This window comes from Diceros bicornis, chromosome 17, assembly GCF_020826845.1.
Source record: "Diceros bicornis minor isolate mBicDic1 chromosome 17, mDicBic1.mat.cur, whole genome shotgun sequence".
NCBI lineage: Eukaryota > Metazoa > Chordata > Mammalia > Perissodactyla > Rhinocerotidae > Diceros > Diceros bicornis.
Genome location: NC_080756.1, coordinates 5906835 through 5932939, shown reverse-complemented (window position 1 = coordinate 5932939; position 26105 = coordinate 5906835). Strand labels below are relative to the sequence as shown.

Genomic DNA, 26105 nt, shown 5'->3' with positions numbered 1-26105 from the left:
TTGAAAATGCCCAGGCCTGGGTCCATCTCAGAGCTCCTGATTGCTTGTTCTGGGGTCGCAGCAGCATCTGGGTTTTAAAAGCACCTCAGCTTGTTCTAATGCACTCTTCTTACCCCGCAGGTAAGAGTCAGCAAGGAAAATGGGTCTGGAATTCCCCTCCAGGACACATTCCCATCTCAGGGGCAGGAGAATCAGAAGACAGGAGTTCTGCTGTCTTACAGGCAAGGGAGCAGTGTTAATGTCTCCAAAAGGTCTTGTTTCCAAAGTGGGCATGCTGGCCCTGTCTAAGCGCTTCCAGGACAAAGAGCTTGCCAACTTCCCAGGCAGCCGTTTTTGGACAACTGTGAGGATCAGAAAAGCTTTTTGGTGAAATAAGCCAAGCTGTCTCCTTGTATAGCTTTCCCAGGGTGGCCTTGTAGGGAGCGCAAGCCTCATCCTCCTGCATATGACACTCACTCTGGTGATGCAGACTGGGCTCCCTTCCCACACTGAGTGTCCCCAGGGTGGCTTTCAGCGCCTTTGCTATGATCCCCTTTAAATGTTCCTCTTTGCACTATTGGTCTTCAGATAAGGCATCCCCAAATGCAGGCATTCTGACCAGCACAAAATAGAGTGGGACCATTTATTCCTCTCTTGCTGTGTAGATAATAAATACACTTGTGCATTTTTGGAGAGGCAGTGGAGGGGTCCCTAGTGTAGACCTTAGATGTACCTTGAATTCATCCTGTTCTCTGAGCCTGTGGATCTTAACTGTGTTATCTGGCCCACACCCTGGGTGTTATTTTGCCAATTTGATAAGCAAATTTGACCCCTCCAAGCAGAAGAGGAAGCAGAGCCTCACAGCCTGGCTGAGGCAGCCCTGCCTGGATGTCTCTATCGCAGACTCCCTTAAGGCGGTCAGTTATGAGCTCACAGATCAGACCAAATCCTAACACTTAATCAGTACCTGACTAGTGAGTGGTCCTCGGCATGCTGAAACAAAACCTCGCCTTTTCATCCGGGAGATGTTTGCTAGGAAAGGGGCGGTAGGCGTCTTGCCTTTTCCTGCACCTTAAAGAAGCCGTTGCACTAAAGTGATTTGCTGTTTGGGATGTTGCATATCGATTTGTACACATTTTTGCTTAAAATATATCACAGTCGTTGGAAAGTCCCTGCACTGTTTACTTTTAGTCACACTGTTCTGTAAACGTTCTGACTGGGGCACGTAGGACTGTTTGTATGGCTGGTGCTTTGCCGTTTGCCTCTCTTGGCACTAACAGTGATTTCTTACATGCTTACCGTTTCCCAGGGGGATTTGCTATATGTGCTTTGCTGCATTTGATAGAAATAGATTGAGGCTGGTGTTTGCAAGTGCTGTGTAACCATATACAGAGCCAGCTTGTTAAGGATATGTGCATTTCAGACACTTAACTCTAATAATAGAAAAAGCAGTCTCTTAGCAGGCTGGGCCTCTCTCCTCTGCCTCTTCTTTTTTTTTTTTAAGTGCCAACTGAATGTCAGATACTTTGGCAGCTTTAAGGCCCAGGGTATATGGAGAGGCATTAAAAATGATAATGACTATGGTGCCTTGAGATGAATACATATAAGAAGTTTCTATTTTTACATTTTTTGTGAGGAAGATCAGCCCTAGCTAACATCTGTTGCCAATCCTCCTCTTTTTGCTGAGGAAGACTGGCCCTGGGCTAATATCTGTGCCCATCTTCTACTTTATATGTGGGACGCTGCCACAGCATGGCTTGATAAGTGGTGCATAGGTCCGCACCTGGGATCCGAACCTGTGAACCCCGGGCCACCACCAAAGCAGAGCGCGTGAACTTAACCACTAGGCCACAGTGCCGGCCTCCCCCCGCCCCCCCCACCTTTTTTGTTTTTTTGGAAGAAGTTATTTTTAAGTCCCATTTAATGTCTAATTGTAGACTTGGTGATTATTATGTATAAATTGTTAAACATTCTTATTTTGAATTATGGAAAGTGCTAAGGCAGTGTTTTGAAATTCACAGCAACAGACTAATTGGTTAGAATGTAGTTGGTTAGATATTAGATTATCATGCTTTTCAAGATATCAGCAATTTCCTTTCCTTTATGTATTGACTGGGCATGAGGAAGGGTGGTCTCTTAGCTGTAAATTAGAGGGCTGAGGTTCTAATGACAATAAACATTGTAATTTTCTGAATCGATGACATATTTTTATTGTGCTTTATAGAACCCCATCTGTGCCTTCTTTAAAGAGGCGGCCCGTTTTTAACCCTTCTGTGTCTTTCAGCGTGTGCTGTGGCACAGCGCTTTCTTCATGGCAGGTGCGCAGACTTTTTTTTTGACATGTCCCCAGACCACCGTCTTAGAGGCATTATGTCCATTTTGTGGAGGAAACAGATTAATATATTTTCCTGGCCAGTGTTTGAGCCCTCAGATCTGGGAGCGTCCAGGACTGTGATGGACGAGGCTGCTTCTTCACTCAGGGTTGCTTTGGCTTCCTCTCACCCCTAGGAGAGTTCCTGGCATGATGTAAGAGTCACCACAGCAATCACACATTTACGTTTCCTCGTTGTGTGGTACTTGGAAAACTCTGACTGTTTCAGTGTAGAATTATCTTTATATTTAAAGTCTTGTGTCTTGCAACCAACCAGTAGCGTATGTACAGAGTAGTGTCTGAGGATGATGGCCATGGATTTCAGCTCAGGGTGACCCTTAAGGGTCACCAGGGTGGGGGAACAGTTAGCAGAGCCCCTTCTCTGGATCACGAGCAGGTTCAGATTGGAACAGGCTGTTGTTGCTTCAGCGTCTGGTTGCCAGTTCTTCCTCTGTTCTCCCCACTCTCATTCCCACTAAAATCGGTTTACTGGCACTGGGAGGAGCCATTTCTACCTTGGCGCAATAATCTTGCCAATAGTGTAACTTTTAATTAAAACTCTGTATTCCACCTGGAAGTAATTCATCAAGATTGCCTTCTCTCATTTCCAAGTAAATGATTTCAGTCATTTTTTCTACTTTGCTATTGCATTAACTTCTGCAAATGCTATTAAAAAAAACTGCTCATATGCTGTGATTTACTGACTGTCAAGAACGAATGACACCAATTCCTGTCCCAGGAGAAACCAGCTGCAAGTGAAGCGAGAGCGAGGGGAGATCTGTAATTCAAATCTGGTTTATGGACAAAGCGCCTGCCTTCCTCTCAGCAACACTGGGACGCGTGCGGAGACGGTTTCAGATCTACATAATGCTCACAAGTTTTTTATTTAGTGTTTAGCTCTCTGTGATTATAAGTAAATAATTTACCTTTCTTTTAAGCTTGTAATGTTCTATTTGTTGATATTGCTTCATTTAAGAGGACGCAGCATCAGAATTTTTAAAAAACATACATTACCAAGTGAAGTGTCATTTAATAATCTGCACTTGTCATTTTTTTTTTTTTTTGTGAGGAAGATCAGCCCTGAGCTAACATCCATGCCAATCCTCCTCTTTTTGCTGAGGAAGACCGGCTCTGAGCTAACATCTATTGCCAATCCTCCTCCTTTTTTTTTTTGTCCCCAAAGCCCCAGTAGATAGTTGTATGTCATAGCTGCACATCCTTCTAGTTGCTGTATGTGGGACGTGGCCTCAGCATGGCTGGAGAAGCAGTGCGTCGGTGCGCCCCCGGGATCTGAGCCTGGGCCGCCAGCAGCGGAGTGCGCGCACTTAACCGCTAAGCCAGGGGCTGGCCCTGCACTTGTCATTTTCGATGGGAGGGAAGTGAGAATCTCCCTCCAGCGAGTGAACGGATCTCGTCTCCTGTGGTGGGGAGACAGGGACAGAGAGGGGCCTGGATGCTCTGGAGAGCATCCTCTCCTGAAGTGCATACCTTAGCACTGTTACTTCTTTAAAAACTTCTAATTGTGAAAAGCAAAACCAAAACCCCCAAAACGTTATTATTTTAGGAACGTACATCTATTTTTTTAAAAAATCATACATTGGGGCCGGCCCCGTGGCTTAGCGGTTGAGTACACGCGCCCTGCTACTAGTGGCCCGGGTTCGGATCCCAGGCGCGAACCGATGCACTGCTCATCCAGCCATGCTGAGGCTGCGTCCCACATACAGCAACTAGAAGGGTACGCAGCTATGACATACAACTATCTACTGGGGCCTTGGGGAGAAAAAGAGAAAAAAAGGAGGAGGATTGGCAATAGATGTTAGCTCAGGGCTGATCTTCCTCACACACACACACAAAATCATACATTATTTTATTCCTAACTGGACTCTCAAGTTATTGGAGGAGGGAGAGGTCTTGGCATATGCCTAGTAACAAAATTTCTGAACACAATGTTTACTGGAAAGAATTATTTTTGAGGTTATTTGTGGTTTATGCATGTATGCATTTGATGGTAATGGACAAATATTTAATGGACTCTTAAGTACTTGCTAGTACTTTGGGAGATGTAGAAGGATATAAAGCTCTATCAACTAGATATAAACTTTAGATCTTATTAATGTGAAGAAGTGGGGTGTAACTTACTGCTGAGGGATACGGGGTTGCTTTTCAGGTTGATGAAAATGTAAACTTAGGTCGTGGTGATGGTTGTACAACTTTGTGAATATACTAAAAATACTGAGTTGTACCCTCCAAATGGGTGAATTTTATGGTATGTGCGTAATATCTCAATAATCATGTGTAAAAAAGAGATCTTATTAATGACTTTACAGTGCAGAGAAGATTCTAGAATTGCTTGTGGTTTCCTGCACTACTTTTTCCATTCTCCAGATCTCCCAGAGTAGTTGAAATAAAAGATAAAGAACACCCAACATTCTTATCTTCTGGTGGTGGGGAAATGTGGAGTGGGCCGACTTTGTGCAGAGAAAATTATTTACACAGCCTGAGGCGGTGAGGCCAGAGATAAGAAAAATCAGGCTGAAAGCCCACTCAGGCAAAAACTGACGGAGAAATGGGCCTGCCTGCCTGATGGAAAATCTGGGATTTCCTGATATTGGTCCCTCAACTTGTGGACCATTCTAGGCTGCCAACAAAGTAGTAGTCTAAAGTAAGGGTAACATTCTGACACATTCTACAACATGGATGAACCTTGAGGATGTTATGATAAGTCAAATAAGCCAGACACAAAAGGGCAAATACTGTGGAATTCCACTTATATGAACTACCTAGAGTAGTCTGCTTCTTAGACACAAAGAAGAATGGGGGTTGCCAGGGGCCAAGGGAGCGGAAAATGGGCAGTTAGTGTTTAATGAGTATAGAGTTTCAGTTTGGGAAGATGAAAAGTTCTGGAGGTGGATGATGGTGATGGTTACACAACCATGAACATCCTTAAGGCCACTGAACTGTACACTTAAAAATGGACAGAACGTTAAATTCTATGTTATGTTTATTTAACCACACTCAAAAAAAATAAAGTAAGAATAAAGTCACTTAGAGGAAAAGAGGATGGGGCAGGGCATTTGAAGTCTCTACCAGACTGGGCACCTGTTTTGATGGCCTCGCCTGTGCTGCTGTCCGGAGTGTGTGTGATGGACAACAAGGGGGCCTAGTGAGTTCTCCACCTGCTGCACCTTCCTTCCACAGTCACTCATGGAGCATCTCCTGTGTTCCGGAAGCTGAGCTGGGCACTGGGGATGGATAAAAATGTGCCCTGAGGGAGGTCCGGAGAGATGCATTTGCTTTAAAAAAAATTGTGACATTGCATTGTGCTGATCTGTGGTAGGAAGTGTGGGTGGCACTATTTAGGTCGTGAAATGTCTGGAAAAGGAATTTAAAGTCGTAAAATCATCATGTGGCTGAAATTTGATACCTGCAGATGTACTCTTTAAAAAGACAGATTGTCTCCGGAAGAAAAAGACTTGCCTGTAGCCTAAAAATTCTTCATGGAAAAAGAAAATCCTCATGGTGCCAGAGGAGCTTTGCACTCTCCGTGGGGAGCCACCAGGACAAGGATGAGGTAAACTATCTGATGGCTACTGGTTCCTGAGGCAATCAAAGAAAGACACAGCTAGTTCCTTAAGGAACTGAGGGGCTCGTCAGTGGAGGAGACTAAAATACAAACATGAGAGATGACACGTTTACAGAGTGACTTAGTCCACGCAGGCTGCTGTAACAAAATACCGTAGACTGGGTGGTTTATAGACCACAGGAATTTATTTCTCCCAGTTCTGGACACTGCAAGTCCCAGCTCAAGGGGCTGGCAGATTTGGTGTCTGATGAGGGCCTGCTTCTTGGTTCAAAGCAGAATTTTCTCTGTGTCCTCACATGGCAAGGGAGCTCTCTGGAGTCTCTTAGGAGGGGACTAGGGCCCCACCCTCACAGCTAATCAGTCACCCCCCAAAGGCCTCACCTCCTAATGCCATCACATTGTAGGTTAGGAGTTCAACATATGAATTTTGGGAGGACACAATCATTCAGTCTATAGCACAAAGCAGGATATAAATAAGTGAGAATTAATTTATTAAGAAAATGTTATGGGGGCTGGCTCCATGGTGTAGTGGTTAAGTTTGGCGTGTTCTGCTTTGGAAACCTGCATTTGCAGGTTTGGATCCTGGGTATGGACCTACACCACTCGTCAGCCATGCTGTGGTGGCGTCCCACATATAAAGTAGAGGAAGATTGGCACAGATGTTAGCTCACGGCTAATCTTCCTCAGCAAAAAAAAAAGACAAGAAAGAAAGAAAAAAGAAAAAATTATGGAAGAGAAGTGTGCAAGTCAGGCGGGTCAGTGACCATGAGCTCGGACAATCTAGTTTAGGGAGACGTCATTCTCAGAGGGAGTCTTCCTCTGTTAAATTCTTTGCTGGGGAGGAGGGGAGGGAGGTGGAGTAGAGATGAAGTAGGGCAAGGATGTGATATTTTTGGAACAGTTTGAGATACAAAGTAATTTCCTGATAACGTTAGTTGCCTCCTAAATTAAACCCTAACTGTGGTCATTCTCTTACTAATGAAAAAGTCAAAGCAAACTGGACAAGCTTGGAAGAGGTGGGGTCCTGGCTCTTGAGCTGAATTCCGAGTTGTGTCCTGAGCACACCGGGAAAAGTTGGCTCTAGGGTGAGGGAGAGATCAGTTTTTGTGGACTAGCTTATTTTGATTTGAGGTTTGTTTGTGAATTTCATAGTAAAGGTAAATCAGTCACTTTTCCACTTGGTGGGGGGTGGGGGTTGCACCAATTCAGAATATAGCAATTTTTTTTTTAATGCAGTTTCTTTTCTTTCTTTCTTTTTTTCTTTGAAGAACATTGGCCCTGAGCTAACATCTGTTGCCAATCTTCCTCTTTTTCTTTTTCTTTTCTCCTCAAAGCCCCACTACATAGTTGTATATCCTAGTTGTAGGTCCTTCTAGTTCTTCTATGTGGGATGCCACCACAGCATGGCTTGATAAGCAGTGCGTAGTTCTGCGCCCAGGATCCGAACCCAGAAACCAGGCCAACGAGGTGGAATGTGCGAACTTAACCGCTACGCCACCGGCCCCAGAATATAGCAAATTTTGAAAGGAAGTTTAGAAAAATCAAATGCTGAGAATTAACAGTATTTCTGGAAACAAATCCTGTTTTTTTTTTCAGAAAAGGAAAACTAGAAAATACTTTAAAAGTGATACTTTTTTCTTTCCACTTGCTCACAATTCCATTGTCATTAACTGTTACCTTTAGAAGCCATGTACTAGGCATTTTAAAGGAAACTATTAAGGAGCTATCTCGTGTTTAAGGGTGTGACTATGGAGGAGTTTGTGTTGCCAGTATTGTGAGAAAATTGCTGCCTGAACCCGGCTTGGTGCTGTTAGGGACAAATACAACTTCACGTTTTTGTAAGTAAGGTTAATACTTTGTCATTAATCTAATTTCTTGACCTTTAAGGAGTAGGTCACAAATCTTTTCCTTTTTTAAATAGGGTAACACTGTCATTTGTTTTTCCATATAAAAGCAAGGGCATTTCTTTTTAAAATGTATTTTTCCTAGTGACTAAAATAATACATACTCAATGCAGAAAACTTGGAAATTAGAAAAAATGGAGACGTTTCTGGAAAAATCTCTCTCTTTCAGGCAGTCTCTTTCAGGGTAACTGCTGGTTTTGTTTTGAGCAAACCGCTGACTTGCCTGACTTGCCTTTCTCCATCTGAGCAGTGCTTTCTGGCTTGCAGGATGCGTTTGTGGAGGGCTTGTCAGGCACAGTGGATGCAGACCTTTCCCACCTCCTTTCTGGTTTCCTGAATTTGGAGGATTTGGGAGGCAGTCACCCGTCCTTCCCACCCTGTCAACTACTTCTCTTTTTCATGGGAACCGAGGAGCTTTACTTTAAATTTGTTAAACATTAAATTCTGTAGTTCTGGTGTTTTGTCCGGGGACGGTTGGCAAATTAATGCTCAACAACAGAGATTGTCTTTGCCAATCATTTATTTAACACAGGTTCGCTGTGGGAATTATAGTAATTTCACAAGTCAGTAGCATACAGGATAATGCCTCTTAATGATAAGCCAATGTCAACTTAAAAAGCAAATTTGCCTGTTATTTTATCTCAAAGTGAGTTTATTTGGGAATAGCCAAAAGAATTGCAATTCAGGATGTGCAACGCTGTGATGAGCCATAGGCAAATCCAGCAAACTAAAGGAGAGGAGCTGCTTTTATAGAGAAAGGGGAGAGGGAGGGGCTGCTCCAAAGGAAAGTCCATTGGGGAAAAGTAGCAGTTCAGGGCGGCAACGGGGTCTCATTGGCTGAGCTGCATCATTTCTGATTGGCTGGGCTGTTGCTGGGTGGGGAGAGAAATCTTCCTTCAGTAGTTAAGTGTCTTTACTTCCTGTCCAAGATGCAACCCTTCCCCTCCTCCTGTTTGGTGTAATTGAGGATGTGTGCTGGGCTGAGAGCTCCCCCTACAGGCCTTCCGAGTCCAGGTTAGTAAACCACACCAAGAAAGAACACTCCAAACCAGTGTTTGATTAATCACACTATTGTTGCAGGCAAAGGAAAGGGGAAAGGAATAAGGTCCAAGTTTAATCGAGGTGTCACTTTTCTACAAGAGACCACTTAGCCCACCGAGAGCTGATGTCCAGCTGCCACTGCAGAAACGAAGGTCGTGTGTTCCTGGAGCGCCTTGCAGGGGACGCAGTGCCCGTGTGAGCGGGCAAGCTGATCTCCCTGGCCGGGCTGCTGGCCTTAACCACTGAAGGCGAAAGGAGCTATCTATGCCCCAAGGTCTTCAGAGAGCTGTTTAGTTCAGCAAAGGGTAGCCTTGTCCAGACCAAGCATTCTCGGATGGTCCTCACAAACTCGCGTACTTGTAGTCTAAACGTCCCCTCACCATAGTTGCTTCTTCAGATGTTCCTATGGGTAAGCCCCCAGTGGAGCCCCCTGGCCGCTGACCTGCTGAGTGCTTATCCATAGCCACAGATGTGAGGGACGACATCCTGACACTACAGCATCACTCTCTTTTTTTTTTTTTTATAATTTATTTTTTCCCCCAAAGCCCCAGTAGATAGCTGTATGTCACAGTTGCACATCCTTCTAGTTGCTGTATGTGGGACGCGGCCCCAGCATGGCCGGAGAAGCGGTGGGTCGGTGCGTGCCCGGGATCCGAACCCGGGCCGCCAGCAGCGGAGCGCGCGCACTTAACCGCTAAGCCACGGGGCCGGCCCAACAGCATCACTCTTGAAAGCAACTTCATGTTTGCGATTAACAAGTGGATTTGAAATCATACCACACCAATACAGGACATCTGGTTTACAGAGCACAGCGTGGCAGCCCCTTACTGGGCAACATGTGTTCCCAGGGCCTGACCCGCAGAATGCTTTCTGGGGAGGGAAGGAGCGCCCGGGCAGGAGCATTGGGTTCAGGTACTGGCGCCACTACTCAGTCGAATTGTAGCGGTGACAAGTTCAGCTCAGTGTGCTCATGTGTAAGTGGTAATAACGTTGCTTAGATAAAAATTATCTGATTTACCTGGTGCATAACAGGCTCTCAGAAAGAGTTCTCTCCATAGACGTGATGCCAACCAAAACCTGTTTGTTTGTTTCTTTCAGAACGTTTACTGGGCCCCTTCTGTGTGCCGGGGCTTGGTCTACGTACTGGACCCCAAAGCAGACAAATCCCTACCCTCAGGGAGCTCAGATGCTTGCGCAGGAAGCAGTAATAAACAAGATAAATGCTTAAAATATATGACATATTCAACAGCAGTAAGTAGTAACTAAGGAGTAAAAAGGAAAGCATGGAAGAGGGGGATAGGGGATATGGAGTGTGTGTGGGTGTGTTGGCACGTGTGTGTGTTGGGGGAGAGAGAACATGGAATTATTTAACCCATAATGTAACTGCCTATTGGTTCCATGTGGAATGGGTCCTTATGCTCCAGCTGGAGGCCAGAACTCACCCCTCAGTTGAAGTGGAACTTCCTTGCTGTCCCTGGCATGGTGTTCCCAGGATCTTGCCTGGCTGGGAATGAGGGCTCCAACAACAAGGTTTAGGGCTTGAGAGGGGTGTGTGTGTGTGGTCTTTGGATGTACATGGAAAGTGCTTAGAATAAGCACTAAGTGTCAAGCATTCAATAAATTTTAGCTGTTATGTGTTAATACTGTATTATGCCTTCTGTTATAAAGCTCAATGCTTTACATAGAACTTGGAGTGGCCATTTTCTTGGAAAAAGTGCCCAGTGCTAGAAGCAGCAATTACGTAGGTGACAATTTTGGCGCGTGGACATAGCGTTGACCCCCTTCCCCCAGTCTTACCCACACTGCTACTTTTGTCCTCAAATCTCCCATCTCTTTCTCCCTCCTCTCTTCACCCCCTGGGGCCATTTTGGAGGGCAGGGTTTAAGGCAGGAACCACAGTTAATGTGTGTAACAAAGGCCGTCTTGTGATATTGTCTAGTGAATCCACAGGCAAGAGGAAGAAACATATTCTCAAAGCTTAGTCAGGTTTCTAAAAATGTACGTGGATAAGGGAAGAGTAAGGCATCTAGTGAAGGTCTGGTGTGTACTGATGGATGAAAAAAATACAGTGCTTTCCTAAACTTGAGACGTACCTTGTTTAGTGACTAAATTTGGGTTTGGAAAATACCAGAAATCCATTCTATGTGGTTTATACCTGCAATTTCTGATTATTTTTCAGTGGTGCTCTTTAGTTTAAGGAATATGGATTCTATTGCTGGTATTACAAATTATACTTTGAAAACTTTACTGAAGGCTACTGCTAATGATTTCAGTTCCCTATCCAGCATGTGTAACTCAGTTTGACAGTGGTCACTAAGTCATTTTAATAGCAGGTCTCCATTGAAAATATTAGAATTATCACCCCTCCCTAAAAAATCAGAGGTCCAGAATTAAAAGGTATGGAGTTCTCTGTTGGTTATGGTGTTTTGTGAGCTAAATCATTTTCTAAAATCAGAAAAGCAGTGAAGTATTGTGGAAAGTTTTAGGATTTGTGTGGATCTGGGTTAGAATGTCAGCCTGTCTGTCAACCAGTTGTATAAAATTTGGGCAGATTCGTCTCTCCATCTCAGTTTTCTCACATGTAAAGTAATTATTATTATCTCCCAAGGTGGTTGTGATGATTAAATGGATTAATATATGTGTAAGCGTCTGGCACGAGGTAGATGCTAAAATTAAACCTGTGTGATTTGGCCTCTGTTAGGAAAGGTTAGTTCACTCTTAATATTGATTTTGAGAGCCTCCAGTCAGATTGCTCAATTGATAAACTTTAATTTTTAATGTTGGAGTTTAATGTTATTATCAAACACCAACTCTAATAACAACACTACTAGTAGCAGTAGTAATCATAATGACGGTGGCAGCCAGCTGGGCATATGAAGTGCTTTATGTGTGTATCTTGGTTACCCTGAACAAGGACCCTCTGAGGAGGGATTTGTATTATGTTCATTTTGCTGACAAGAAACTGAGGCTTTTAGTGAGATTAAAAGATTTGGAAAGTAGTGAAAGAAAAATGTTATGTTAAAAGATCACTTTTTGTTGGTCGAGATGTATGCGTTGAAACGTCATGGGAGGTTGCTTACAAAAGATAGCAGTAAGAGCCTTCTTTTTGAAACAGTCCAGTGTTTTGCAGGACAGAAGCCCAGGCTCTAGTCCTCCAGTCACCACAACACCAACCGAGTTTCCTGCAACAGTCCTGGGCCCTTTGAAGGCTGACTGAGTGGAATCTTAAAGGTTTGGTGGCTTCACATGGTCTTCCTGAAAATTCCTGGGAAGCGTCTAACTTTGCTTTCTTCTAAGTTGATCTGTTCGCCTGGGAAATCCGTGACTGGATCCCTGCTGGTTAGTCTCTGTTCCCACAGGAATGAGAGGCCAGCCTGTCATCTCTGTTTTGCAGGGAAGAACACAGGCTGGAGAACCACAGCAGAGAGCCGGGGCACCCGACACCCTGGGCGGGCTGGACAGTCCTGACTTGTATCCCAGTCTCTCTTCCTTCGGGTTCCTGATGTGGCTGGAACTTGTGGTGAATCAGCAGTTGGCCGTCCTTACACTTAGCAATTTAGAACTTTTGATATGCTCAATACTCCAATTACCTGGAAATGAAAATTTTAAGTTCTAGAATGCACCATTCTTTTTTCCCCCTTATATTTGTGCTTTATTTCTCTTTGGATATTGACATGTTAGTGAATATGGAGAGGAGTTGTATTGATTTCACAGTGTTTTAAAATAAGTCCAAAGGGATGTAAACCAATACGAGAACGTTGATCAAAAACAGCTATAAAAGATATTTTGGGGACAGATAGGGAACTCTGAATATGGGATGGATATTGATTGATATTAAGAAATTATTGATTTTCTTAGGTATGATAAGGGGGTTTTGATTATGTAGGCAAATGGTCTTACTCTTCAGAGATTCATGGCTTAAGAGTGTAGGGGTGGAGTGTCATCGTGTCTGCAGTTTAGAAATGGTTCTGCAAAAATAAGTACAGCTCATCCCCTACCCAGGGGTAGGATTAAACCCCCTGAGGGCAGGGACTCACTTGCCCGAGTGCCTGACACGTAATAACGTGCACGGTATTTGCTGAATGGACGTTACAAAGAGACTAGCCGGCTCTGTCCCTGTCGCTTCCCCTGCCCTGAGCTCCTCAAGGGCAGAGTCTGTCCTTGAATCTTCCCAGAGCACCTCGCACAGTGCTGGGCCCTCGGTAATCTCTGTTGAATGAAGGGGGAAAAGGAACCGCTCACCCAGAGTAACAGCAGCGACGATTTGAGAGTGGGTGGTTCTTTCCTTGCAGACCTGCTGACCAAGGATGAGGGGAATCTGTCTGGTTCGTCGTGGGCGTTTTCAGGAGAAAGAGGCTGAGTTAGTAACAGATCTGAAAAAGGAGTGGCAGCGTACTGGGCGATGCAGCCCAAATCTGCAAGACTGATGTACTTTTGCAGAAAACAAACAGGTGTCATTGTGCAGAGTGAAAGCTGGGCTTTCTGGAACGTCCATCCCAAACTTTGGAGTTTGGTTTGGCCTGAGGCTGGGCTAGTCAGCGAGGCTTTAAGAGGCTAGGGTAGGCCTGGGGTTGCTCTCAGGCTGTGAAATGTCCTTTGAGCCCATCCTTGGGCGCTACTGGGAAGGGAAGGAAAACTTGCCCTGTTGTGAGAATTTATCGCCTGTGTTTTATGTGGTCAGTGTTTTCCCAGGATCTGCAGTGAGAAATAACACTGTAGTCAGCTTTCTTCCCTGAGCACTGAGCAAATGCTCACGGTGTTTAGGCATAGGATGGAATTGGTTACGGAATGCCAGTTGTTTCTTTTCTGTTTTAGGATGGAAGAAATGAGGCGCAAAGGAGGAGAACACCATGTTTTACTTGCTATACGTTTGAAATAGTTTTCTTTCTCTCTGTCTCTCTCTTTCTTTCTTTCTACTGAGAAGTTCCGAGTGGTTAACTGAAGTAGACTCTAAAAATACTCTTGAGCAGCATGCTAAAGTATTTTCTCTTTGTCTAAAATTAGCTGATTTGAGCTGTGTACTCAGGTTTTCTAAAGCCTTCTATTAGGTGCCCTAGCTCCTTCTCTGGTTTTATGAGCTCTGCATAACATGTTTGATGGGGAAGCAAACTAGGAATGACCCTCTCTTTTACAGAAGAATTTACAAATAGCTGAGGCAGGTTCCAGCTTAGACCTCACCTCCCCCAGGGAGCCTTCCCAGGGTTTTCTCTCTGGTGCCCCATTCTGTGTCACCTGTCACATTTCCTCCCTTAGCACCATTCTTCATGTCCCACCCGTGCCCTGGAGGGCAGACCCTGTGCTCTGTTCGCTGTTTCTATCCCAGGGCCTCACACAACTATTCGCTCAGTATTTAGGAGCTTAACAAATATTTGTCGAATGGCAAAAGTGGTCCATTTACTAAGCAGAAAGAAAGGAAAATATTATTTGTTGGTGTCGACAAAGAGGCTTATCTTTCCATGTGAAAATGATGAAGGAAGTGGGGCAGAAAAGAAAGGAGGGAGAGCTAGTTGACATGGGAGGGGCTCAGACGTGTTGACAAGGTCGGGGTGTGGTGGTGGAAGCCCACAGCCTGGAGGAGAGCCAGAGGGTGAAGGGGGCTCCCCTTCCACCAGCGGGCGGTAGGCAGAGGGCAACCACTGCCTGCCTTGCCTCTGCCTGAGCCCTCCCGCACTTCTATGGCGGTTTTTGTTTTGCACATGATATCTGTGCTTTCAATAATGTAGTTGACCTGCCTCAGTTGAGGAACAACATTTGTTTTTGTGAAAGTAGGTGTACTTGGTGAGCAACTTCCATTTGTTAATGTCTGGAATGTTTTCCAGTTATTTGATTTGTGTGTTTTCTTTCTCTTACTAGTTCCTTGAGAGAAGGGGGTCATAGCTTCTATTTTAGACTAATAGAATTTCTGTCTTAGCAATGTTCCCATTTCACAGGTGTTGGGGTATTCAAGGAGGACCACATTTCATCCCGTTCCCCTGCCTGAGTTCTGAATCAGTCGAGAAGGAAGACAGGAGTAAGGAAGATGGAGACCAAAATTTACTTTTATTGCTGATAACAGATAAAGCTGATGTGGAGAATGTCGCTTATCCCTGTAGGCAAGTGGCCTTCCTGAGGCTGACCTCCAGGGCTCTGCTGGGGATAGGCCCCCTGCAGGGTCAGAGCAGAATGATGGTGCCCAAGAAAGGAGAGAGGGAGGGGCTGGCTATGTGTGCACGCCCGCCGTCTCCTTCCAGACTCCCTGATCCTATTCTCCTTCCTTGTCGGGGAGGGAGACTGATGGGGTGGCGAGAGGAAGCCTTCCTTCTCTACTAAGAGGTAAAAAAAAGTGACAGTGAGAGAGGTTATATACTTTGCTGAGGTCACACAGCTAGTTGGCAACAGCTTTTTCACCTGGGCTCTGGAGGCCGTTTGGTCTGAGTAGGAAGGGTAGGTTTTGGAGCTGGCCCGCCTCATGTTCACATTCTACCTCTGTGACCTTGGCCTCCATTTGTGCATCTGTACAGTGGGGTTAAGATTTCCACCTCAAGGGCTCTTGGCAGGGTTGCATTGGGTCGAACCTGTTGAACAGCCTGGGCCGGTTCTTGGCGCCCCATCCCCCTCACAGTCATAGTAACGCAGGTCTCCCCCAGCCAGCCAGGCATTTCCCGATTCGTTTGTTCTTTCTTTTTGACCCTGGCTAAGCGCCTCTGAACACTTGGTGATTGGGGGTGGTTCTCCGAAGCGCGGGGCTTGGAAGTGGACGATTTTAATTTTGATCTTTTGGGAGGAGAAAAAAAATTGTTCCTAAGGAAGTAAAACCCTAAATTGAAAGAATGTTACATGTCACGTGCTCGGTTGAAACACTTGCGTACACCTGGAATTAATTCTGTGGTCAGGAGTTGAATAATGTAGCCCGTTTAACCCTGGGGAACAAATGCCTTCCAGTGCTAACTACGGATTCCCATTTCTGTTCTGGGACATTCCTTAAGTGGCTGTTTGAAAAGTTTTGTTTTGTTACACGTGTCAGAGGACTTCATGAAGAAGTTCCGGCGGGGGTGCTAAGTGAAGGAGTGAAGAAGTGAGACGTGGACATCTTGGTGTGAGGGAGCTGGCCCAGAGCTTGTAAAACGTGGTGTAGTCCTTCTTGTCTTCGTGTCTGGGACTGCAGGTCCCCGCGCCCGAAGGGACGCTGTTGTTGAGGCGATGACGCCCCACGTGGGGACAAGGCTGCAGCCCTGAGCAGGCGCACATCCTGTGTAGACTGCTGTGTGTGCTGAACCCCGGTTTCAGTGTCGCCGTCTGCTTCCCGTCCAGGCCTTGAGTGAAGTGCAGGCGTGAGGCTGTGTCCACACAGCTGTGTCCCCGTGTCTGCGCCAGACCCCTGATGCTCATACGCTCGTTAAGTTCAATTCAGTTTCTTTTCCTCCTTTCGCTTCAGATCAGCCTTTTACTTTCTGTGCGTTTCTGCCCGTCTCCCGCCCTCCCCGTCGCCGCAGCTGTGCCGACCTGGCCGGGTGGGGCACTGACCCCCAGCTCAGAGGAAAGGTGGGGCGGGTCACTTCCTGCCGGCCTTGGACTTCCTGTGCAGCCGGGAGGAAAAGGGAGCTGGAGAGTGTGTGAGCCCTCAGGTTATACCGGCAACGCACACCCTCCTGCACAGCAAAGACCTTTTAAATTGTTGTTCATTACCAAAAAAACAGAAAAATTACTGGCCTTTCAATTTCCAGGGCCACTGGATAGGAACTTGTATTTATAAATCGGTCAACGGAGAGGGTGATGTTAAAAAACCTAGCCTTCATTTTGGCAGTCTTCGGCAATAGCAATATATGTATTTTTCAATGGCTAGAGAAGCCTTTTTTATTTCCCAGGTCACAATGGCCTGTTTTTACCAAGAGATCTTTGGTTTGCTTTCTAGCAACTTCCATACGTTGATCTCTGTAGGTGTAGTTGGCTGTCAACATCAGGGAAAACAGTAGGTTAGCCACACGAGTGTCTCAGTCCTCAATGTCGAGGTCGTTGTCTGGCGGTGGCTCGGCCCCTGAGGGGTGGTGGGCACCTCACAGTGTGTTCATTTATGGTGAGGAAGTGCTGATTTGCTTTGTGTTTACTTTTGTTTCCAAGATTTTTAAAAATTTTACTTTTCATATATGAAAGTCTTTTTTTTTTTCCTCGCTAGGTTTTACTTTCTTCTGATTAACAGGCATACAGACTTTCTATAAATTTTTGAAAATTTTGTAAAAGTTTTGTACAAATAGAGGAAAAAGCCATCTCAAATCTCACCCGTCAGGCATAAACACCGTTAACATTTTGGAATATTTCCTTCTAGTCTTGAGGCACAGAGTTTGTCATACTCGATATACAGTTTCTCCTCTGATTTTCTCTTTTTCTGTTAAAGACTCTTCTGTGGTCTTCATGTTAACAGCTCCTGTATGGTCCATCTTAAGATGCGAAGGTATTTATTTAACCGTTTCCTTAATGCTGGGCATACAGTTTCTAATTTTAAAACCAATTCTCTGTGGTCCTGGCAGGATTACTGGTAAGTTGCTAGTTGTGTTAGTACCTCACACCCCAAATTCAGGTTGAATACCGTGTATCAGAACAGCTGAGCCTCCAGAGGGTCTCTCGGCATGCCTCCACCGTCCTCCTCCACCGTTCTTTCCTCCTTTCTTGACTTAATTGGCTTTGAGTCAGACCTGAGGATGAACCTTACTTGGCCTCTGCACTAATTGCGTGTCCTCGGGCACCTGACTCCTCCTAAGTCTCCATTTTCCTATTTGCAAAATAAGGATAACAGTGGTACCCAGTCCCAGGGTTGTTATAAGAATTCTGGGTCAGGTGGCGAAGGCTGTGGCACGGTGTCTGGCAGTTGGTGATGAGAAGATCCACTAAGGGCAGCCGCTGCCACCCTCCTCCCTTCCTCAGTCCCTCCCAGGATTTGGGTCGGCTGATTCTGCCAGGCCGGGTTTTGGAGGAGGGACCAGAGAGGAAAGGGAAGCAAACGGAGGGAGGTGCATTAAGACATTTTTTTTTCCTTGTAAGTATAAAGTTCAAGTGTTTGTTTCGGGCGCTGCCTGAACCCTCAAAGGCAGTAGGTCTGGGCTGGGGTTGAGCCCCTGGCTGGGTTCAGTGAGGTGAGAGGGAGGCGGGGCGGGGAGGGGGCGCCAGGCCCTTGGGCTTTCTCTTGTAGGAGGTCTGCCTCCCTGGTCTCTCGTCTTCTGGCCTTTCTTTGGGGGTCACCTGACTCCCCCCAGGCCTCTGCCTCTGACCAACCCTGAGTTCCTGACATTCTCCCGGTGGCTTTGGTGTTCTCACCCCATCGACAGCTAAGCAGGAGGGCAGGAGAGGATTTCTGTAGACAGGAGTGTCTTTAGAAGTTGCTTCTGTGCGGCTCTTCAGGGTGCTCATCCGCCTGGTTTTTATTTGAATTGCTCCAGTGGATCTTTTAATTACTCTGGAGAGCTTTCACCTCCTTGGTAGGAAGGAAGAAGGTGATTCCTCACATAAAACCAACACCTGGGCTGCCCTTGGAGAGAAATGGCTGCTGAGGTGGATGTGTAGGGGTTCTTCCTGTGCCCGTTTCTGCATATATCGTTGTCCTGCAGAGAATGGGGTCAGCAGGGGGTATCTGTCTCTGTTCTTCATCCTGTGTTGCCCAGGGTGGGAGAAGGAGTCCTTGTACACCTGGCACTTCAGCCGTGCCTTTTAAGGGCTGTGAACAGATTGAATCGAAAGAGCCATCTTGTGTGGAGTGTAGGGCAGAGGGGAGGAGAATGTAGGAAGAGCAGGTGGTTGAATTAATGGCAACAAGAGTGATAGGAAGTAGTTTAACCCCTATAGCTCCCCTTCAGGCTGTCTAGTTTGTCTGTTTAAAAAGTGTTCATGGTCTGGACATCTGTCTTGGAAGGACTGTCGATTCTCCCTCCATCCTATGGTGCCGTTTCTGTACCCCAGATGGTATGAGAGAGAGCTATACAAACGTGTTTGGACTAGTGCAGTAGTAAGGCTGCACTGAGTAAGAATCGAAAATTTACAAATCCAAAGCCTTACAGGAGTAAATGTGGGTGTGACTGTCTCCCTGGACATTGCCAAGTTGTCATCTACACTTTTTAACTGTGTGTTCCTGAAAACAGAGAACCTAAGTTGCTTTTGCATCCGCTTTTATTATGCATTGTCAACTTAGACTTTGTATTATAATTGGCAAGGGAGAAGACACCAAATATCTTTTGGATAAGCTTACTTCTGATCATTTTTCTTGGGGTGCTGGCTATAGATATTTCTCATTTTCTTGAGACTCTGTCCTCTGTTCCAGGTGGGTTTCAGTCGGCAAGGTGACGACTCTGTTCGCAAGCCTCTGCCCTGGATGTTGAGGTTCCTGCTCTTGGTGGGGCCTGAGCCACCCTGAGCCGGCCGAGTTTCCCAGGTGGGCTCCACGTGCATCCTCCCTGGTTGCTGCAGCGTTCCTCCATGCTTCCTGTCTGGCTCACCTCCAAAGGAGCCTGCTTATTTCCTTTCTCCGGAAGCACCCCTATCGCCAAAGTTGAAAGGTTCCATAAAGGATGTGGGGGTCACGAGACCTGAGCTCCAAACTCTGACCTTCGTAAGAGCCTCTAGTATCCCTAGGCTGACTTGAATTAGCGGCCTGTGCTCGGAGCTATGGTTGTGGTTGCCGTTAGCCAAAGGAAGTGGGTGGCTGCTGGATGACTGCCGAGCCTTGAGCAGTGAGATGTTTGAATCCAGAATTTAGGGTGGGCGTGGTGTCCCTGCTTGCCATCGTAGTGTCAGTCTGATTTCCCTCCCCGCTTCTCAGCCGCCGCTTATATTTATTTTTCCAGTTAATTTCTTAATACCCAGTGGATCTACTGTGTAGGTACCTGATTAGGGTAGTGTTGCAGATGGTATGGAGTGTTAGAAATTCACTGCTGGAAGGGACCAGAGTCCAGTGCTCTCTTTTAATCGTCAGGGAGACTGAGGCCTTGGGGCCACGCCTCCCTTTGGAAACCATAGAATCCATTGCTTCTTCCGTTCTGACCGAGGCCTCAGAGGTGGGGCCTCAGAGGTGGCCAGGGCCAGGGTGCTGAGTCACCGAGGCCACATTCTTCAGTCATCCAAGCCGGAGAGCTGGCTTTGGATGTGCTTGGCTCTGAGGCCCCTAATAATTTCTCCTTTCTTTGTTACCGAGCTCACCTAGAATTTGAAGAAAGTTAAACCAGTTGTGAAATGTGTCACCTTTCAGAAATGAATAGCATCTTAATTGACTCCCTTTGAAAACGTGTCACACTGGGATTTCTGCGTCTGAGTGTAACGTGGTATGCCCCGAGGTCGGGGCCTCAAACTGGGCACTCTGGGGAGGCTGGTCCACCTCCAAGTTTGTTTTCGGGCTCCAAACAAATGAGTGGCTGTTTGACGATTGGCACGCGCCCCGGTTTTGAAAGTACAGCCATATAGGGTATGGTGGAGTGGTGACCAGGGGGTTTAGAAAGCGAGGTCCTGGAAGGCCCAGATGAAGCTCTTTGAGTGTGTGTCACTGCTGCAGTTAATCTTATGAATGTGCTGGGCCGGTGCCTGCTCCCGCTGCCCGGGTGTGCAAGGGTATTTGAGGGGCATGCTTTGAAGGACTCTCCTCTTTGATGGTGCAGATGGATAACAGAAGCATATAAACCCTTGTCTCTGGAATTATAAAGGCCTTTTGTGTGCCTGTGCAGATTCCTTCAGTTCTGAGAAGCAAACAGAAAACTTCATGCAGATTGATAAGATGTACAAAAGAGGATTGATTGCCAACACAGTCTTGTAGCCATGGGCTCTGTGACCAGAGTGGTCCCTTGAAAAGGAATGGAGCCGTTCCTCTGTGCCTGGCCTCGAGCTAGTTCCAGCACCGTCTTTGGGAATGAAAGATTTAAAAGCACTGTGAGGTTGTTGGGAGGCGAGAGTAAACACAGGAAGGGGCTGTGGGTGCTGCCTCGGAATCGATGGGGTAGCTTAGGGGTTCCCAAGATAGAGAGGTGGGTGGGGGCTGTTGTGGTTGGGACAGCTTCCTGGGTGGGGTGGGCCTTGAATCGGAAGATCACTGGGTGGGGGGGCAGGTGGTGCTCTTAGGGGAGCGTGAAGCGGGGCCGAGGGGGAGGAGGGAAGGCAGGAAGAATTCGAAGGCAATGGAGGTACACTCTGACCTTCCTCTCCCTTTCTGTCCCACAAGTGCATTTAAGAGAAGGCTGGTACAGTATTGCGTCCTTATAAGGTTGCTGCTTAGTTCTGTTTTCGAAGTCCATTTTTTTAGAAGTCATCTAAAATACCCACCTCGACTCCCTCCTGCTGTTCTCTTTGTTGTGGTTTAACAAGTAGCCTTGGGGACAAAGAGGTTGTTTAAAATTGTCAGTTCAACAGATGTGATCTGGGTGTGCTCATATCCCCTAATGAATACAGAAACCACTCACTAAGTGACTAATTAATAAGAGAAGAGAAATATCTGTTCCTGTGTCATGTACTCATCTGCTCATAATTAACGAATGTCACACTTACAACGTTATTAAACGTCTGTTCTCTTCAAGTTTCCTTGCCGTGTGCGTATTTATGCAGGTTTCTTAGCTGCAGGATTTCTCAGAGCCTTCAGCATCCTGAAGTGCACTGGGAGTCTCTGAGGGGGTGGGAGAGGAGGAGGAGGGGCCCTTGCTGTGCACAGACACCTTGGAGGGTTGCTGTCCCGTGGGGTCCTCTTTGGGGACATGGGTCCCGCTGTTGGGCTTCGCCGTGTGCGCTGTTCTTGCCCTTGTCCTCTCAGCCGCCCTCCGTTTCTCCGCTCACGTTTCCTGCCCTGAGATAAGTGATTGGCGACTCTTGATAGAAGGGGGATGGGGGCTGTTACATCCCTCCCGCCCTTTTCCTTTGCTGTTGGAAGCGGAGCAGCGAACGTCTGACGTGGCTGCATAGAAGAGTCACCTAGAAGCTGAACTTGAGCAGGACGAGTGCCTGAATCCCCACAGCAGTGGAAACAGAGCCCAGCTCCACGTCCTGCCATCTCAGAAAACCTTCCATCTGGCAGGGGACAGCCCCAGAGCGGCCGGGATGAGTCAGCGCGCCGTGGCCCCGCACCAAGATCAGCGTGGCTCTGAGCCTGGCACCCCGGCGGGCGGCACGCCCAGCGCCCCGGAGCCGGTGTGCGGACTCCTTCCTGCAGGAGTGCATTTCTGCTTGCTTCAGGACAGAGGTCCTTTTGCTCTAACATACTATTTTGCGGGGCTTTCCTGTGGGTTTTTCCTTCCTGTTCTTCATTTACACCTGTGCCCGTTACGGTCTCGATTCACACTGTCCAGCAGAGTACCATGAGCCACGTGGGCTGTTTCGTTTAAATTATTTGAAGTTAAATACAATTTAACATTCGGTTACTCCTGTCAACTGCCCAGACTCCACGTGTGGCTGGTGGCTGTTCCTCCAGGCAGCGCAGACACAGAACGTCTCCGTCGTCGCAGATGGCGCTGTGGGTAGCACTGACGTGAACCAGCGATGCTGACCCCTGTTTGGGAGAACTTCCAGGGTCCCCCCCACACTCCTGCCTCCTGTAACGTCTTACAGGTTGTGGAACCACAAGTGAAGAACGCCTGACAGACATCGACCGTAAACACGAGGCTGCCCCCTGGCCTTTCTCACGCGCCCTCATTAGGGTTGCGCGTGACCTGCTGCTGCCTGACAGACCGTTTTGGGCTTTGTGGGTTTGGCTCCATGTGACAGCCCTTCCTGTATTCCCCACCAGGTTTCCACTTTGCACACCTAAAAGGCATCTCTTTCTACTAATCATACTTTAAAATCTAGTTCAGGGTCATCTGACTTGACTTGTCACAAGTTTCTTTTGAGCACCCAAATGGCTTGCTCTCCACCTCTTGAGAATCACTTACCGAGCTTGAGTGCAAACCTGCTTGGTTTGCTTGTATCTCCCTCCCTGACGATGGAAAGATCTCTCCCAGAGGTGTTTCTGTTTGGGTTAGGTCCACAGTACTTCATTTGATGTCTTTACTGGCAGAGAGCCTGGAAGGAAGACATCTGAAGGAGTCATTCCCGAGACTCCCTTCTGCTCGAGTCATCCCTGAATGCCATCGCAGTGGGGCCCGCTGCTCCAAGGAAGCGCGCTCTTAGGGTGAAGTTGCCTGATGCTTTATTCTGTACACATTGCGAAACTGGCACTTGTTCTGTCTGTATTGCGCTGGGTACTCCTGTCTGTTTGGGACATCAGTGTGACTGCCTGTTTCCACAGTTGGAGATGAGATGAAAAGTAGAAATTCATGGGTTTGGGATCTAGCCTCACTTAGAGAAAGCACCTGTTGGCCTGGTGAGTTTACCCTTCTCCACTGACACAGGTTGGACCCCAAACCTAGCCGGGAGTTAGCAGCTCCACGTGAGCGCTGTGGGACCGCCAATGAAGAGATAGTGACACTGTTTACTGAGTGTTTGTCACGCCCCTGCCATCAGCTCTGTGCATATATTGTCCCGCACTCCATCAGAGAGTCTATACTGTTTGCATTTTTTTTTTGGAAAGGGTCAATGGTTTTATTTCTTGAAGAGGTCTGTGATGGGAAAAAACCCAACCATCCGGGGGCTGGGGCGGGGGGCTGTCAGCCAAGAAAAGGCAGAAGGGCGGGGACCACGACTGTCTCTCCAGCTTTACGTTCGTGGCGCAGAGCTGGGCACCAGCGGGCACTCAATGAATGGTTGTTGAATAATGCATTGTATTATATTTTCATAGCAGTTCCATAAAGTACGTACTGGTTTGCACATTTTACAGAGATGAGAAAACAGACTCAGAGAGGTTAAATGTCTTGCCTTTGGTCACACAGCTGGAACGGGGCAGAGCTGTGATTCAGACCTCAGTGTGCCCAAACCACATCCAGTACCTTCCCTGGGCTAAAATAGGGGGAGCAGTGGGGGCATGTGCATCCTCTTGCCCTCACCCTTTAACATAGTCACTCTCAGATGCTTTCTTTTGTTTGTTTTTTTTGTTGTTATATTTTTAACTTAAAAAATTTTTTTTAAATTTCATTTTAATTTCAGAATTACAGAAAAGTTAGCAAGAAGGGTGTAAACAATTCTCAGACCCTCTGCCCAGATCTTTGGGGGTGGACTCTTGGATGGTCTTGCTTCATGAGCCGCTTTGACGCTGGCTGGGGCCCCACTTCGTTAGCACAGCCTGGTCACCTGCGTGAGGATCCTGCGTGTCTGAGGTCGGGCGTGTCCCTTACCAGAAAGGTCGTGGTGAAAAACAGCGATGCGACCCCACCCAGGAACTGAAGCTAACCGAAGGGAAGCTCTCAAGGGCTGGCTGGAAAACACAGAGAAGAGTCTAGGGTTTATCATTTGCATAGAAGAACTCTCCTGCTGAGAAACTGGAGGGTTTGGAGAATGCACAAGAAAAGTGGCTTATAAAAGATGACTTGTAACTTAGCAGACGGACACTCTCAGGCGTGGCCTTGTCCCCTCCCTGCTGCCAAGAACAATGCCCAGAACAATAAGCGAGGCATTCAGACGGCTGTGCCCTGTGCATTTCCCCCGCCGGCAGTTAGAGAGCAGTGTTTACACTCGCGCTCACCTGCTCCACGCCCTCCACCCTCCACCGGGCTTTAACCCTCTCCGCGCTTTCTCCCTGTGTACCCACTGTACCTACTTCCTCCCTTCTGGGGTCCGTGTCTCTCTCCTCCTTCCTGGGGAGAGGGCTGTATTCCCAAAGGCGCTGCATTTGGAGGGAGGCAGGAGGATTCTTGCCTCTGTGAGAGATAAGGGAGGAAGCAATTTGGAAAGTTTTCCAAATCACAGACTTTCTCGAGTTCTGACCCTAAAAGAAAGCCATGTCCTCCGCCCCAGAGCCTGAGCTCGTGACTTCTTGCCTTTGCCCCCCTGCCAGACCCTCCGCTCAGAGAAAGCGTGCTTGGTCATCATTTTGGAACCCTTTTTTCCTGGACATTCCTCACTCGCGCTCATCCTGTGCTGGACAGTACACTCCACGGGGGGGGGAGGTGGCGCCAGACACCCCAGCTCAGGCAGGTACCCGGCACACAGCAGACGCTCGGCAAATATTTGCTCAAAGAGCAGCTTTGCTCTGTGGCCTTGGTCTGCCGTTGCTGCATCAGTTGACATAAAAATCAAGATCACCTAAGAGAGTAGATCTTAGAAGTTCTCATCACAAGAAAAAAAATTGTAACTGTGAGGTGATGGGTGTTAACTTACTGCGGTGATCATTTTGCAGTAGATAGATATATCAAGTCGTTATGTTGTGCACCTGGAATGAATAGCACGTTATGTGTCAATTATATCTCAATAACAAAAAATACAGGATCCCGGCCCTTTAGGTTTTCGCTGCTTCCCTGGGATTTACTTTCCATTTGATCTTTTAATAATGAGGAGTTGAGCTTGGAAGGGATCTCGGAGACCTTTGGGCCCAACTCTTTCTGTTATTGCTCTCTGCGGTTTCCTGTGTTTTTAATCTGAGAGGATAGGATGATTGCCACACAGGCGTGTCTCAGTTATCCAGATGTGGATGATCCAGGGACGGCTGCTTTCTCCAGACTGGCTTGCTCCTTTGATTTTCCTCAGTGCCGCGTCTGGCCTGCTGACGTGACGGACCTGGGGAAGGGTGCTGGGTGCTAAGTCCAGCAGCGTCAGAAAAGCTGTAGTTAAGAAATGGCCAAGCTGACTTGCCCCTACTCTTAGCTCTCAATCACTGCCTTCATTCCCTTTGCTTCCCGTCATACCTGGAGTTCTCCTGTCTTATTTAAGTGGGGAAGCCCCGAGGGCGTGTGTCTGTTGCAGTGTATGTGCACTTGGCTATTGTGTGTGTGTGTTTTCGTGAGGAAGATTAGCTTTGGACTAACATCCTCCTCTTTTTGCTGAGGAAGACTGGCTCTGGGCTAACATCCGTGCCCATCCTCCTCTACTTTATATGGGACGCCGCCACAGCATGGCTTGATAAGCAGTGCGTGGGTCCGAGCCCGGGATCCGAACCTGCGAACCCCGGGCCGCTGAAGCACAGTGAGCGACCTTAACCACTATACCACGGGGCTGGCCCCTATTTTGTGTGTTTCTAATGGTGAATTTGGTTTCCTTGATTCCCCAAGTGGAACCATCTTGCCCAATGGGTCACACGACTGAGAGCAGCATCAGATCTTTGCAGACAGGTCCGATTAGGACCTTTGAGAGGATCTATTCTTGTCCCTTTATTTGATAGGAAGTGAGGGAGCAGACTCAGGTTAGTAAGCCGAGGCACGGGGTCAGC

At 47.2% G+C, this 26105-nt stretch overlaps 1 protein-coding gene across 2 annotated transcripts in view; it reads left to right on the top strand.

Moving 5' to 3' along the window:
* Positions 1-26105, top strand: part of RASSF3 (Ras association domain family member 3) — a 68720-nt gene that overhangs the window by 30416 nt on the left and 12199 nt on the right. Inside the window, exon 2 of one of the 2 annotated variants that reach the window (XM_058557716.1) lies at positions 9977-10129. The exons of the other annotated variant lie outside the window; for it this stretch is intronic. Within the exon in view, the coding sequence (XP_058413699.1) occupies positions 9977-10129 (153 nt within the window). The remainder of the gene's footprint in view (positions 1-9976; positions 10130-26105) is intronic. 2 annotated transcript variants of the gene reach the window in all.